This window comes from Pseudonaja textilis, chromosome 2, assembly GCF_049901715.1.
Source record: "Pseudonaja textilis isolate UNSWEBS1 chromosome 2, rPseTex1.2, whole genome shotgun sequence".
Taxonomy (NCBI): Eukaryota; Metazoa; Chordata; class Lepidosauria; order Squamata; family Elapidae; genus Pseudonaja; species Pseudonaja textilis.
Window position 1 is genome coordinate 60,578,420 of NC_141991.1, and position 15,124 is coordinate 60,593,543.

The 15,124-nt window shown below is 42.0% G+C and overlaps 2 protein-coding genes across 2 annotated transcripts; both read right to left on the reverse strand.

Moving 5' to 3' along the window:
- Nucleotides 1–1,390: 1,390 nt before the first annotated feature.
- Nucleotides 1,391–5,162, reverse strand: RBM15B (RNA binding motif protein 15B). The gene has a single exon (XM_026725294.2). The coding sequence runs from the start codon at nucleotides 5,051–5,053 to the stop codon at nucleotides 2,261–2,263; it is 2,793 nt and encodes a 930-aa protein (XP_026581079.1). The 5' UTR covers nucleotides 5,054–5,162; the 3' UTR covers nucleotides 1,391–2,260.
- A 1,218-nt stretch (nucleotides 5,163–6,380) lies between these two features.
- Nucleotides 6,381–13,049, reverse strand: MANF (mesencephalic astrocyte derived neurotrophic factor). The gene is made up of 4 exons (XM_026725336.2): nucleotides 12,917–13,049; nucleotides 10,868–10,995; nucleotides 9,411–9,552; nucleotides 6,381–7,210 (listed from the first exon to the last, which is right to left on the reverse strand). Exons 1-4 carry the CDS (start codon nucleotides 13,002–13,004, stop codon nucleotides 7,026–7,028), a joined length of 543 nt encoding a protein of 180 aa, XP_026581121.1. The 5' UTR covers nucleotides 13,005–13,049; the 3' UTR covers nucleotides 6,381–7,025.
- Nucleotides 13,050–15,124: the final 2,075 nt, after the last annotated feature.

Below are 15,124 nucleotides of genomic sequence, written 5' to 3' on the forward strand. Positions count from 1 at the left end.
CATTTTATGTAGATTTTAAAAAAAGAAAAATTATGGGTTTAAAAATTTACCTCATTATTATTACTATTATTTGTATGACTGCCCAACTCTGGGTGGCTCACAACATAAAAATATACATAAAATATACACATTAATATTTGGAAATAGCAGAAAACAGTTACTACTTCATATTATAATTTGCATAGTTTTTAGATATTTTTTTAAAGAATTGATTTAAAAACTTATTTAAAGTCTATTTGCAACATCTTTTATGATTTTCAATGGTTGTGAGACAGAAACCTTTCATTAAAATTATTTGCTCATTGATAGAAGATGAAGTGATTTGTTCATGCTAGTGCAGTGGGTATCCTGTTTACAGCACATAGATTAACCACAACACCATTGAGCAGCTTCTGTGTAATACATTACCGTTAATACTTGAAATATTCAGGAATATCACCACTGTAAAATTGCATATTGATATATTCTCATGACATGTGTTTGCACATTTTAAAGGATTAGCAATTTAGACACAAATGCTATCATACAGAAAATACCAAAAACCCTTAGAACAATGTTTATATTATATAAACTATCTTTTTCAACCTAATGTTACATATTGTAACTCAAGAGAATTTTCAACCAAATGTTTTATAGTCCCAGCAGATCTAGTTTGAAGGAGTCTGATCTCAATTCCAAACTAGCTGTTTGAACAATAGCTTAAGAATTTGGGGTGCGAAAATGCTCTTCCTGAGCAAGATCATGACAACCTTGTATTACTGAAAGCATTCCTTAAGTGCATTGGGAAAGGAAAGAGTGGAAATAGATTGTACAAAGTATAGCATCTGTCCGTAGTGTACTTCTTGCTACTCTATGATTCATGTATCTGCTAAATCATCTACAAGCCTTTCTTCCAACTACCTTCCCATTCTTTTGGCAAAGTTTCAAATTTCTGGAGAAGTGAACTGCAACAGTGAATTCTGGAAAGTAACTAGGTTTACAGCTATTTATTAATTGCGTAAGTTAGACACAAGGGAGCTAACTTGGCTGTAGAAGGGGGAGGATTTCATTACATGCTTTTTAAAAAGAATATACATGACAGTCCTCACGGGACTACTTCACAAAAACCTTATGAAAGTAGTATATTCCAGCAATAGTTATATGCGAATTCATTTGCAATTACAATTTCCAGTCTAAGGTAAAATAGATGTATATGCATTACGTACAACATAATTGTCTGTGGTAAAGGGAATAGACAAACTATATCCTGCATTTGTACAATTGTGATAAGAGTGCTTCAGAATACATCCAAGTAGCACATACATTTGCCTAACCCTTTGGATATAAAAAGGGGTGCAGTTTAGAATTTGATAGTATTATATAAGATAGTACAAACACTATAAGCAGGCAATTTGTCAAGTTTTGTCTTTTATTTTTGCTGTATTAACTGATGAAGGAGCTGAACAACACAATCACAGAGATGTGGTTATCAGGTCCTGCTCAAGTGCCTGGTTATTTGTCTTCCTGAGAAGCCCATAATTATTACTAGACAAGATACTTAAGAACAGCTTTCAGTTTGCAATATTATAATCAATCCAACAATCAACACAATCAAGAGGAAGAAAAAAAAACCCAAGGTGCCTCATTTTTTTTTAATTGCACCAAGAGTTGCAGAGGATTAACTGAAGCTTTTAAGTTTTACACAGCTGTTCTTTGGCTAAGACCACCTTAAAAGCTTTCATCCACCAGGAAAAGGTTGGTCTGAAGGATACACTGACTTTTGTTTAAAAAAAAAAAAAGCACTAGCTACCTACCACTGAGGAAAGAAGCAACCAGGCTTCAATTACTGAAGAAATAAAAAGAGCACAAAACTGGCATAATAGTGTTAAATAGCAGTAGAGTGGAAGAACTGAATTTGGTAAAGTCATTAGCTGTTATATTCTGGAACACCGAGCCAGCCATTGGCAGACTACAGAAACCAGGACACTGCACAAAATTAAAAAAATCCATCAGCGAACAAGGCTTTACTGACAACTTTCCATATATTTTTTTAAAAATAAGAACACAGCAGACAGTGTCACGTAGTAAAAGAAACAAAATGGGATTCATTAAAATGGGTATTAAAAATATTAGAAACTAATACAATTTTAGAATTTGGTGGGAGGACTCTTAGGGCCTCACTCAAAATAATTGGCCTTAAAAGCAACCAGGCAATGTGAGACACAAAGAAAACAGAGAATTGAAACAAGGGGATAAAGAGGAAATGGATACAGAGTAAATACTAGGCAGTGTCTTTGACTATCACTATCACCATATGTTCTTCTTCTAACTTTCCCAATGTTCTTAGTGCGGACTGGAGGTACTGCTGAGAAAATTCACAAGGAGGGAAAGCATATAGCATGCCTGTGCTGTCCCTGCCCTTTGCCCCTCCCACAGGAAGGCTGATGACTCCTGCAGCCTGTTTTTGTTTCAAGTAAGAGACCAGGTTCCTGAGAAGCCGTCTTTGTAAGCCAGGCTCCGCCACTGGGAAGGTCCCTTCAGCACTTGCTCCTTGAGCAGCCTGGGTAGCTAGTAACACAGCATAGCCATTAGGGCTCCCTTGCTTGATACGGCGAGTTACTTCATCCAGTTTGGGTTGATCCAACCGAAGTCTCTGAGCAATCTTAAGCTGTGTTAGCTTTCCACCAGACAAATGGTCTTTCAGAAGCCCGTTGATGACTCCCAAGTCTCCTTCAAGGATGTGCATAGATGTAGGAAAGCAGCTGTTTTTAAGGACAAGTAGTCCATTCCAAGCAAGCTGCAGGGTATGGGCATAATCAGATAATGTTTTTAACTTCTTTGTTTCAGATTTGGACTCTTCGTGAGCCTTTGATTCAGACTCACCGGTTCGGTGATTACGTTCACTGTCTCTTTTTTTGGGCTGGGGAGGATCAGAGGTTTCACGGTGAGGTTTCTCCTCTAATGTATGTCGATCATTCTGCAGCGAGTTATTTTGTTCTTTCTCTGTGGTAGATTCTGTAGTGTGATTCTCCTTCCGAACCCGATCGGGGCTACGATCAGCTCCTGGCCCCCCAGCCTTTGTCCTGCCTCTCTCCTCATATGGTGAATGAGTAGTCCTCCCACGGTCATTGGAAAGGCTACGACGTTTACGCCTTTCCTCCCAGGGCTTGAGAACACTGCGATCGCTATCGCTGCCCCAACGTTCTCCACTCCGGCTGCGTGCTGAACGACTGTATGCCTCCAAGTTATTTCTGCGCTCTGCATTTTTGACAGAGCTGGCCCAATCAGCCTCTAGAAAGCCCCTTTCTCTATCTGAGTAAAGGAGATGAGGAGGAGTCCTATCCCTCACCCTTAAGTCTTGCTCCAGGCTCCTGTGTCTGCTATAGCCTTCAGAGAGCAATTCATAGTGTACAGGAAGTGGGGCAGGTTGATACTGCTGAGGATAGCGGGCCTCCTCAGCTTTAGCAAAATCCACTCTAAGTCTCCTGTCTGGACCGCCCAAAGGGAAGCCTCTCATTTGTGCACAGGCAGCTTGAGCAGCATCCAAACTCTCGTACTGAATATAGGCAAAGCTGTCCCCTTTCACATAGTCAATAGTCCTAATGCTACCAAAACGATCAAACTCCCTAGCAAGAGCAGCTAGAGAAGTACTTGGACCAAGGCCACCAACCCAAAGTCGGGTAGTCGGATTGGCTTTCCCATAGCCAATTTTGATAGGGTTTCTGCCAACAACCCGCCCAGACATGGCAACCTTGGCCCGATGTGCCATGTCCAGGTTTTGGAACTTAAGGAAGGCATAGGCCCCACCTTGACCCCGTGCAGGCCTCTTGATCACCACTTCCTCAATGATACCGTATTTTTCAAAGGCACGCCTGAGTTCCACCTCAGAGACATTGTGATCAAGATTGCCAATGAAGAGATTCCGGGTAGCTCTCTGGTCATCTTCTGGCATTAAATCCTCCTCAGCCACTAAGGGATAGCTGTAAGGACGGCCCCGTTCATCATATAACCCATAGTAATCCAGCACTCTCTCTCTTTCTCGAGAAAGTCCCAAGGCAACAGCTTCCAAGGCAAATGCTGCTGCTGCAGCTTGAGCGTGTCGAGGTCTAGGCTCTCTCAGCAAAGGGCTGGCAACAGGAGACAGTGATCTCTGTTTATATGGATAAACACCATGGATAGGAGGGAGAAAAGCCAAGGGTTCGGGAGAGGGGGTAGGTGGAGGAGTACGGCTCCGGCGGCCCCCTCGCAGGTACACAGGCTCCACCTTCAGAGGCCGATCATAAAGGAGAAGTTGCCTGGCTCGGGCATGCCGTCGAGCGTCACGGGCATCGGCCGGGTGCCTGAAGTTAACATAAGCAACACGGCCAAGTTCAGGTGTGTGGGAGAGCTTGACGCTAATGTCGCTGGCACCGCCGCTAGCAAATCTCTGGAACTGGCGAAAGAGGCCATCTTCCAGCAGCTGGTCAGGTAAGGCTGGGCCCAGGCCACTCACAAGCAGAGTCTTGTAGTCACTGGAGCCAGGAGGCTCACCTGCCAGAGCCACCCCGGCCGGCAAACCAAGGCCAGGGGCCAAGAGGAGCGACGGGGCTGCCACGGATGGAGGCCCACCCAGGAGCAAGGAAGGGGCAACCACCGCCGCAGCGGTCACTTTGGCCTTGACGAGCCCCAGCGCCCGAGAAGACGAGGAGGTGGAGGACAGGGGAAGCGGTAAGGCAGGGGCCGCGGCGGCGGTTTGGCTGCTGCTGTTCCTGGCGCTGGAAGAGGCTGCGCGGTGGTTCGAATCGCCTCCGCCTGCCGGCCGCTCCTCCCCGCGATGGCTCCGCGAGCTGGAACCGCCAGCGGCAGGCTTGTCCCGACTGCTGCGCGACGAGGCGGAGGTGGAAACGGATGACGAGGAGGAGGCGCCCGAACTCCGGTGTGGGCCCCGCCGGCTGCTGCCGCTGCTGCCGCCGCCGCCTCCTCCCCCGCCCCCGCTGGCGCTGCTCTCGCGCTCTCGAGGCCTTTTGGTGGAGGAGGCGCCACGTGTCCCCCCGGACCCGCCCGGGCTGGAATCCCGCTCGGTCGCCCGCTTCATGGCTTCGGGGCCCGCGATTCAAGAGGCGCCTCCGGCGGCAGCTGCCATCTTGGACAAAAGGGAACGAGCGAAGACGGCTCTGCCCAGTTGCCGCGCCGTGCGCCTCTTCGACGTCATCATCCTGCGCCCCCGCCCGTCACGGTGAGGGCGGCGCGGGTGCGTGTCTAGCGCCCTGCTCCTTTTATCACTTCGCGAGCGGCCCGCTGGCTTTCTGCGCCGCGCGGTCCCTAGGTGGCCTGGCGACTTCTTTGGGCGCATTTCTGTGGCGCCAGCGGACCGGGGAGCGGAGCCGTAGAGCGGGCGGCCGAGGGCTGGGAGGATCGGGTCAGGGCTCGCTTCAGGACTCTGACCTAACACCCTACCGTGGGGGGGCGGGGAGCCCGTTTAGTATAAAGTGCAGTGATAGCCAAAGGCGCGGGACTCCTTATTAGAATCGCTAACATAGAGGCCCACAGGCTTCAAGTCCAAGTATATGCAGCTCTCGGATCGCCAGAATGGACGAGATTATACAGTAATTTGAAAGCAAGACAAATGACGTCAGTTATTAAACTGATCCAACGGGAGTTCAATTACCGTTTTCTCTAAATGACATACTTTCAAAGACGCACCGAATTACTTGAATAGTTTGCAGGTGCAGTTTAAAGCCTATTAAAAGGGAATTGCTATCCCGCTTAATGAAAACAGGAACTAACTTTTTCAAGTGCTTTTTACATCACTTGAATTTTACTTAACAGTAGGACAATCCAAGGAAATCTGTCTTTTTAGTTTAGCCTTTCTGCCATGCAGACATTCATAATCTTAGTAGGTTCTTTGTAACTATTTGTGTATGCTGTTTTCAATTTCAAATGATTCATTGCATGTAGGCATAGCATCACATCTCATTTCATAAATTCCAATTTAAAAACAACCTAGACTTTATCCTTGGGCTCACAACCATACCTATTTTTCAGTATTACTTCAAAAGTATTCATTAATTAAAGGTAGTTTTTCCTGTAGAGGTGCCTTCCTCAGTTTTCCCATTTTTAGTTTCTGGTGACATAACATGCAAAATGTTCAATAGCTGCTCCCTGCCAAATCTGTTCAAATGATCCCACATCAAAGGAATTGGAATTCCTGCATATATTTAAACCTGAGGGACTTCCCTGAACAAAACTAACAATTCTAAATAGATGTCTCTTTTTGAAACACCTCAGTGCTTTCACATTTACATTGGTCACAAATGAAGGAATTCTTGTTCAGTGTTTTTCTCAAAAATGAATCACATGGATTTAATTCCACCCTGAACAGAAAATGCGGGAACCCCAGAACTAAGAGTCAGCACAACAAATTGCTTTAACAGTTTATATTATGTGCATCATATGAAAGTAGAACTCATCCTCTTCAAAAAAAGTGTACATCAGAACATCTTCCCCTTCTGGCACTGCATATTTGTAGTTGAATAAGAAAGGATTGTCATATGTACTGACAGTGGAACCAAAGACAGAAGGAACACCATTCTTATTGAAAGAAATTAACTCCTGTGAAAGATGTGCAAGATGAGCACTTAAAACATTTAATTTGGATATGTAATAAAAGTGTTCAGCATTTTAAAGAATGGAATGTAGAAAGACAGTAATAACAGTGAATGCAAGCTATACTGTCTCACAGATCATCTCCAAACCACTGTTACTTAGGTAGTGCTGGAAAAGTGCAACGTTCAGTCCTGACACTAATGCCAATTCTTTTAGTTCGACTTGACACTAGGTTTCATAACTTTTATTTAAAAATCCCATATGTATGTCAAATTCTTATAATAAATCCAAAACAACAGAAATAAAAAGACATAACGAGGCATCTGAACCAGCATTGCAAGAATCCCTTCAATTTGATACTTGAAACCCAGTTAAATAAGTTACAAAAAACAGCTTTCCGGGAAAGAAAAAGTTTAACGTAGTTTGTATATCTTGCTACTTGATAGAGGTCACTATGGTGGTCAGAGATCTGTCCGCAAACTGGCTGCTTTTGGTGCATATTTAGGCATCAGTTCATTGATTTTACGAATGTAATCCGATTTTTCTGCACAGCCCTTGCATGTTTCACCCCAGTCGTCTAGAATTTTTTTCAATTCTTTTACTCTCAGTTTCTTCAGGTCGACAGTACTCAGGTCAATTTGTTTATCTGTGAGAAAAGGAGTACATATTAGTATATGATGCATTAACAATCCAAGTGTTAGGTGATTAATCGCTATAATCTGTATCCTGATGACAATCACTATTTTCAAGCAGTTGATTTTACATAGTTTAGAAGAACTATTTCCAGTTAATGGTAGAGAATGGTGAAATGAGTTATTCCCCAAATTTGTCCACTATTTCCCCCTTTTTGTATCTTTTACTGAAAAAAAAATACTTACTGGAGAATATAAAAGTATATTGTTATTGTTACTATGCTCAGCTTCTACTGGCTAAATACATGGATTTCTTTAAAAAACAAGATTACTTCAGGTCAGCTTTAAGGAAGAATGCAAGTTTTCATAACTCAAATCTATACAGGTACTCAACTTACAACAAACCATATAGTGACCGAAGTGACGACACTGGAAAAAAGTAGTTTACAACCATTTTTCACGCTTACAATAATTGCAGCATTCCCATGGTCAAAATTTGGATGCTTGGCAATTGGTTCATATTTATGATGCTTGCGTTGTCTGGGGGTCATGTGATAATCTTTTGTGATTTTCTGACAAGCAAAGTCAATGGGGATGGCCAGATTCACTTAACTGTTACTAACTTTAACAACTGCACTTAACAACCATATTAACAGAGATCATAAAAGGGCAACACTTACTTAATAACTGTCTCATTTAGCAACAGAAATTTTGGGTGAAATTGTAAGGGAAGGAATACCTGTACTAGAGTTGAGAACAAAATAAATTGTTAAGGTGTTTTCAATAAATTTCTAGTATCATAAAAAATAAGAGCATCCAAATCTCCAGCTAATACAGAATGTGGCAGCACAGGCTCCTAAATCAGCATACCTCCGCTCTACAAGCTGCGTTGGTTGCCAGTATGTTTCCGGGTTCCATTCAAGGTGGTGGTAATGACCTATCAAAGCCTACATTGCATGGGGTTGGGTTAACTAAGGGTCCGTCACTGCTATTATATCCATCATCCTACTGGGACCAGCAGGACAGGCATTTTTTGAGTCCTATCTACAAAAGAATGCCATCTCCCTGGACCAAGGAAGTAAGCACTTTCTGCTATGGAGTCCAGCCTGTGGAACATCATTCCCCTGGAACTAGATTGGTCCAAACCGCTTGTATTTTAGGAAGGCCCTGAAGTCTACTGCTGTGCTTGGGTGTCTGGCAATGGTGGAGGCTTTTATAATGGCTTGTTGAGCTTATGTAAAGGTGGCTCTGCTATTAATCATCATAATTGTTTTTGTTTTGGAATTATTACTGATGGTTTTACATGTTTGTATAGTTACTTTTAATGGGTTATTGTTTTTAACCTGATGTAAGCTGCCCAGACTCATTCAGATGAGATGGGTGGCTGTACACATAAAATGTATTATTACTATTATTTCCAAATATTACCAACCTGGTAATGAAAGAAGTATATATTTTAGCTGATAAACATAGAATTGCTCTATTTACTTGTAATATATTTTACTCAATGAAGCTTATTCTCAATAATTTTCTATTATCTTTATCCTACAATATTTTTAATGTTTAGTTCTTTTTCCTTCTCTGACAGTACAATCCCTTCAAGTGATCCAATAAAGCAAAATACTGGAGTAATGACAGGAAAATAGATATTCTTCAAAGAATTCATTACCACAAATAGTATAGCTTAAGGAGGAAACAAATACATGAAGGATAAAAAATAATTCTGTCGTCTCCCAATTATTGCATATATTTTGAACATTTCTGTGACCCATTAGTACAATTATTACTAATACTACTCTGCGCTTGTCTGCATTTACACTCTGTTGTGAATAACAAGTAGTACATATACAAGTACAGTCTCCCTTGAATTGAGTTCCACTCCAGATATGGCTTTTTTGTTTGACTGACAACAATATGTAAGTAATTAGTCCTGCAACCTTTGGAGATGATTTCTTAGTGTCACAGTTTATCTTACAGTCCCAGGAGTTCTTGTGGTCTTCCAAATATTAAGCAAGCCCAATCCTATTTAATTTTTTCAACATTAGCTAAATCCATCTAGTTGCAACTAACTGTTTTACAAATATAGTGAAATATCATTTTATTCTATGAATCTTAACTGTTGAAAGAAAACGTTGTAGTTGGAGGGTTTTTAGTGCAATTCAGCATTTCTCATGTTACCGTTTATTCCATAACCAACATTTAATCTGTACTCACCATATTTCAGTTCACAGATCTGACTATCTTTCTTTTTCAGCTTCTCACAAATCTTCTCAACAGGGATATGATGACTTAGAGGTTTTGATACCTCATTAGTTATTTTGGTGGCTGCATCACTGGTTGCTCCAATATAATAACACTAGAAGGGAAACAGCAAGAAAGAAATCAGGACTTAAAAAAAAAAGAATCAGGCATCTTTTGAGCATTTGTAAAATTTGTCAAAAGCATAGATAAAACTCAAAGTAATTCTGCGTTTGTTTTTTGATAGAACATTTCAGCACTATGTGGTTCTTCTTTTTACTGAAAGCAACTAAAAACTAGGAAGACTCTTGTTTTATAAAATAATATAGTTACATATTGTTACTTAGTTTCATTTAGTTACTTATTACCACAGTTAACCTTTTAAAAGAAATATTAACTGTAACATTTTTTGAAGTTAAGATTAAAAAGAAAATTAGGATGACCCCAGTTTAAGACTACGTGCTAATATAAGATTATGTGCAATGTGGGAATTTTTCATTCTTTCTTTCCTAAGTTAACAAACCTTGCTTTGGTGCCTAAAGTAAATAAAAACATCAATGTAATCAATTCCTTGTTTTCAAACAGACCAATAATTAATATAGAGAATTTAGAAGTGATTTTGTTAAATGAAAAGGGGGTGTGAACATTACTTATAATAGCCAGCTCTCTCAAAATAAATGAAGTCATTCCAAATCAGCTAACACCAAGAATACTCCTGGAAACAATGCTCATAAGAACCCAGTAGTAATTTTTCTCAGGGATGTTTTGCGTAATTTAGGTGGGTATGCCAGTTCAACTTTTTTCCTAGAGAAATTACAATCACATGCTCCATAGATCAAATAAACTGATCATTATCCACTGCATACCTATACAAAAGGTTGGTTTTTCTAGCGTTGATTTTTTTCTTATATCACCCAGTTCCTGTTGAATTTGCTACTTCCTGATTTGCGACCTAGCCTAATTCAAAGTGCTGACTAAATCCTAAAATGATCTATCTCTCCCATGATGACAGGTTCTGGCCCCTCAGTCTGCAAGAGATACCATATTATATATGCTGCTAGTGGGTCCATCTCTATTCAATGCCTTGGGTTCAGCATCAGCATAATCTGGCTAGACTGATTATTAATGCTATTTCAATGAATATGAAACTATCTTCTGAGCAATGCCAATGTTATTGTCTTTTAAAAAAGAGTTGGATTTTTACAATTAAAAATGTTAATGTTAAAAAAAACGCTAAAAACTGTTAACATGTTGCTTTTATGAAGTTTCCACCATAAATAATTCAAATATCCTTTTTCCTTTGGCTATCTATCAGTAGCAGACTTGCTAAACTAAATTTTGTCTTTTAAGCAAATTTAATCTTTCTACCAACTTCACAATGGTTAAAATATGACAAATTAATTGAAAACCCAAATGTCATTATTAATGCTTACAAAACGGTTTTCTTTGCCTTTTGCCTCTTTGCAGAATTTCAAAAGTTCTTTTTCAACACTGTTTGATGTGAATTCAACATTCTTCTCTTGTAGAGTCCGATAGAAAGTTCCCAGGAATGAGACACACACTGAAGGGGAAAAAAAGACAATTGTAAATTTATTAAGAATTTAAGGGGTTTAAACAAAAATGAAAAAGAACACTGGATGAAAAAAAGAACACTGGTGCAGAAAATAAGTTACTGAGGGGGAAAAGACATATTTAGATAATGTATTAGTGTAGCAAAAAGCAGTGGGATAATGTAATATGAAGTAGTTGAATTAGCAAGTGCTATTCCATGACATCAAGTATCCGAGTACTTGACTGCATTTACTCATCTATAAACCTTGTTTCTTTTTCATAAAGGGAAAGCAAGGAGGCAGGCAAAGAAATGCTTCTTTCAATAGAATGAAGAATAGTGCATACAGTGCTATCTGGTGAATAAACGGAAAATACTTTATTCACTGCAACTTTGTTAAGCTTATGACATTGTTTTTAAGCCTCATGATTTCTATTTATATAATCAAAGTATTCATTTTTAATTTATATTTGGATAACAGTAAATATTTTAGTTTTTCAGATCCGGAAACCAAATGAACAATAGTGCTCATTTTCTCAAGTTATAAAGATAGGAGTCTTTTTAGAGAAAAAATAAAATATTCATATCTCAGTCAGCATCTTCCACTTCCAGACTGTTAAACTTTCCAGAAGCAAAGGGAGGAAAAATGTGTGTTCTTTGAAAAAGAAGTGATATATGATACCACATCTTGTTTCATAGCATGGCCAGTGGTTGTAAGAATGAATACACATTCCTTTAATTGTTCTGGATAGTTTTATGTGCTAATAGGAAAGCCGCTAAAAGATACTGGCTGAATAAATTCCTACTTTTTGGTGAGACAGCAATTAAGAGCTGTAAGTTTCTGAAATGGAAAAGGTGTTAAGGAAAGCCACATACACTTTCTTAGAAACCACTGCCAGTGTTCTGGTTTACTGCAGTATCAGTGTAGATGTAACATGTTAAACAAACAGTTAACAAAATGTAGTTATTTTTGTAATACTTAAATATACTACTGAAAATACTGTGAGTAATTTTGATTCAGGTTTGATCATGGAACAAAGCTAGTGTAAATAAAAATGACTAACCAAGCTGGTGTTCAGGTAGGATGTGTCAAGACAACAGAGAACCAGGAAACACTGTCCTGTTCACTTTATCACACCTGACTTATTTTGAATTATTCAAAAACTCAGAGCAGCTTCGATAGGGATCCTCAGAACAACCAAGGGAGACAGAGGGGTTCGGTTCTGAGTGTATGAATAGCCCCAAATCACCCACCAAGTTTAGAAAGTGAAGAGTGGGCTTGAACCTGGGTTTCCCGGCTCCTAGCCCTACACTATGCAGGACAGATTTTTTTTTAAAAAAGGAAACCCTCTTAAAGCTAGTAATAACTTACAAAAGAAAAAGAAAAAGGATGCACTGATGTCTCTTTACTAGCAGGTGCGAACCTCCCCTCTTCTCTTCCTGTCCCACTCCTGATCACAGCCCACCCCACACACCTCCCCGAGCCGGGGCCTTCCGGATCGCTGGTGCTGTAATGGTCCCCAGCCCTAAATCGCGGCATTTCCCGCTTGGCGAAGGGACTTCGGGAGGCCACTTCGCAAAGCCGGCTTCCTTCCAGAGGGACAGGGACCCCAAGCAGCGGGCCTCAGCCTGCCGCCGGAGGATTACCATTTTCAAGAACTATACGTATCCAAATGTCTACTTTGGCCACAACAATCCCGCGAGGTAGTCCCCACCCCCTCCCGGCGATGGAAGACGAAGCCCGTGCGAGGCGGGAAGGCTCCGTGTGGAGCCCACCCCCGCTCCGATGGGAGCGGAAGCGGGTAGGCTTGTGACGCTCTCGGCTCGCCTCTGCCCTTCCAGCCCCAGGCAGCGAAACCCCGGCGGGTCCGGCGACCTCCTCGCCTGGCTGTTGCCGCTTCTCCAGACTCTCGCTCGGCGAAGCCAAACTCACCTTCGCAGTCTCCCTCTCGCAAAGCGTGGCTGTCTCCGGGGAGCAGGATCAAGGCCAGCGCCGCCCAGAGCCCGTTAGCCGCCCGCATCCTCCTTCCACCGAGCTCGACTCGACCGCTCGCTCAGCTCACACTGAGCCCCTTCACAGCCGGCACCTTGACGACGCACTTGCCGCCCACTCGCGACCTCATTGGCTGCTTTTCTCTCTTTTCGCTCTGCATTACAGGGTTTCGTTGGACCATTCTATAACAAGGCTCCACGCTGCTTCTCTTGATTGGGCCAGGCGTTTTCAGGACGGGCGAGTTGGCGGCCGCCGATTGGACGAGTTTTCCGAAGGAATAGGAGAGGCGCGCATGTGCCGCTAACCGTAACCAATGGTGGATCCGTGGCGCGGCGAGCGACCGAAGGCTTGGAGAAATCTCAGCCGGCGAACGTCCGGGGCGGCGTCCCCGCGCCTGGCGACGAACTCCTATAGGGGGGTCAGCTCCGCAAAGCCAATACGGAGTTCGGAATCCGCTTGCTCCCGCCCGCTCTGGAGTTGCAGCCTCGGACGGTGACCCCCACCCCCGCCCCCCCCATCAAGTGGGAACCCTCCGCCGACAGCTTCCTTCAGTCGCGTGGAGGAAGGAACGGGCGCTCTACCGCTCTCGTCAAACCGCCTCATTACAAGTGGACCGCCTGAGACGGTGCGAGGCCTTCCAACCCCATAACGCTGGGCACAGTCCAGCGCGGGAAGAGTGCCGCTTTCGAGAAGGCTCCTTGGTGTTAAGGGGATATAGGAGCATGGGCACTCGGAGCCAGGAAAGGGCGCCACCGGGGGATGAACCTTACCGGCATAAGGCTTAGTGCCGTCCGCTTCTGGACTGGCATCTGAAATAAAAAAAGATCCAATCTCGGTCGGTCGGACCGAGCTTTCGGACTCGTGCTGGAGCCCATCCTCGGGGAACTTCTGGTGTGGGAGACATTCCCTGAGGATGGGCTCCAGCTCAGCGCCCGGAAGTTGGGAAGACTAAGACCCACACAGATTCGGGACACGTATATTTATTTGCCTTCATTCATGAAATTAAAAGACGCCAAGAACCATTTTGGGGGATTGGGATCTCAGTAATTTTAGATTACAGAGACGCCTCGGCCAGAGGCGGCTCTTCAGGGCAAGGGATCTTATGAATCTGTTCAGTTATGACAACATCGTTAAACAAGAATTAATTATTTTGTCAGGCCAAAGTAAGATAGGCAGAGATAAAGAGTAGGGGATTTGCAAACTCTCCAGGAATATAAATCCAAAACACACACACAGGTGCTGAAAGCAATTAAGAAATACTTCAAGAAAGGGGAGGAGACTTAAAACTTCAGTACAGGATCTCTTTTAAGATTTATGCATTGGTTAAAACTAAATCACGTATATACAACTTTGCACTATTCATGTATTTATGAAGACACTTATATGGCAACCAAACTCAAAGTGACTGCAGGCAACTTACAGAAATAAAACTCAAAATATAAAACCCAACAACTCCATCCCTCCAGCAAGAGCAATCATACTTGAAGGACTCCACATCAACCTGGGATCCCCAGGCCTGCTGACAAAACCATGTCTTTGGAGCCTTTTGGAAGAGTATCAATGAGGAGCCCAGTCTTATCTCCATGAAGATGATGTTTCTCAGGAGGGAACCTTAATACTTTTGAGTTGTAACCTCACTTAATCACAGGATCTTGTCTCCTCTGCCCACAAAGACCTGTTTCTACTGACAGAGTTCAAGGAAATAAAATAAATTCATATAATAGACAGAAAATTACAGCATAATAGGCTTATGAAATGAATGAAGTATTTTCTCTATATTAGAATATAACATTCAAATTAGTATAGTTTTATTTTTTTTTCTTTCTTTGGTTCATCTGAGAGAACAAAGATACCCACTCCGTTAATTTTAATCAGTCTTGTAAGGAAGAACACAGTTTTTTAATTGTAATTCAATTTTCTAGTGAGAAGGTTGGTTTTGTTAAGGCATGAGATGAAAAATGTTATTGCCTTCTATAACATGGTTTTAGTTGATTTTATTTATATGGTGGCCCATCTTGCTTAATCAACTTTGAATCCAGATTACTGAAATGTCAAAAGCATGCTAGCCAATTTCAATTTTGTTACACATTTTACTACGTTTTAAGAAACCTGAGTTTTATCAAACCTGGAAATGTACAAAGAGCCATT

Bases quoted from the DNA above. Each gene is read 5' to 3' on its own strand.
- MANF (XM_026725336.2), bottom strand. From the start codon at position 13,004: ATGCGGGCGGCTAACGGGCTCTGGGCGGCGCTGGCCTTGATCCTGCTC. The intron at 10,996-12,916 runs GTGAGTTTGGCT...TTTCCCCTTCAG, and splicing joins GCGAGAGGGAGACTGCGAAG to TGTGTGTCTCATTCCTGGGA. The intron at 9,553-10,867 runs GTAAGCATTAAT...TTTCCCTTCTAG, and splicing joins AAGGCAAAGAAAACCGTTTT to TGTTATTATATTGGAGCAAC.
- RBM15B (XM_026725294.2), bottom strand. From the start codon at position 5,053: ATGAAGCGGGCGACCGAGCGGGATTCCAGCCCGGGCGGGTCCGGGGGG.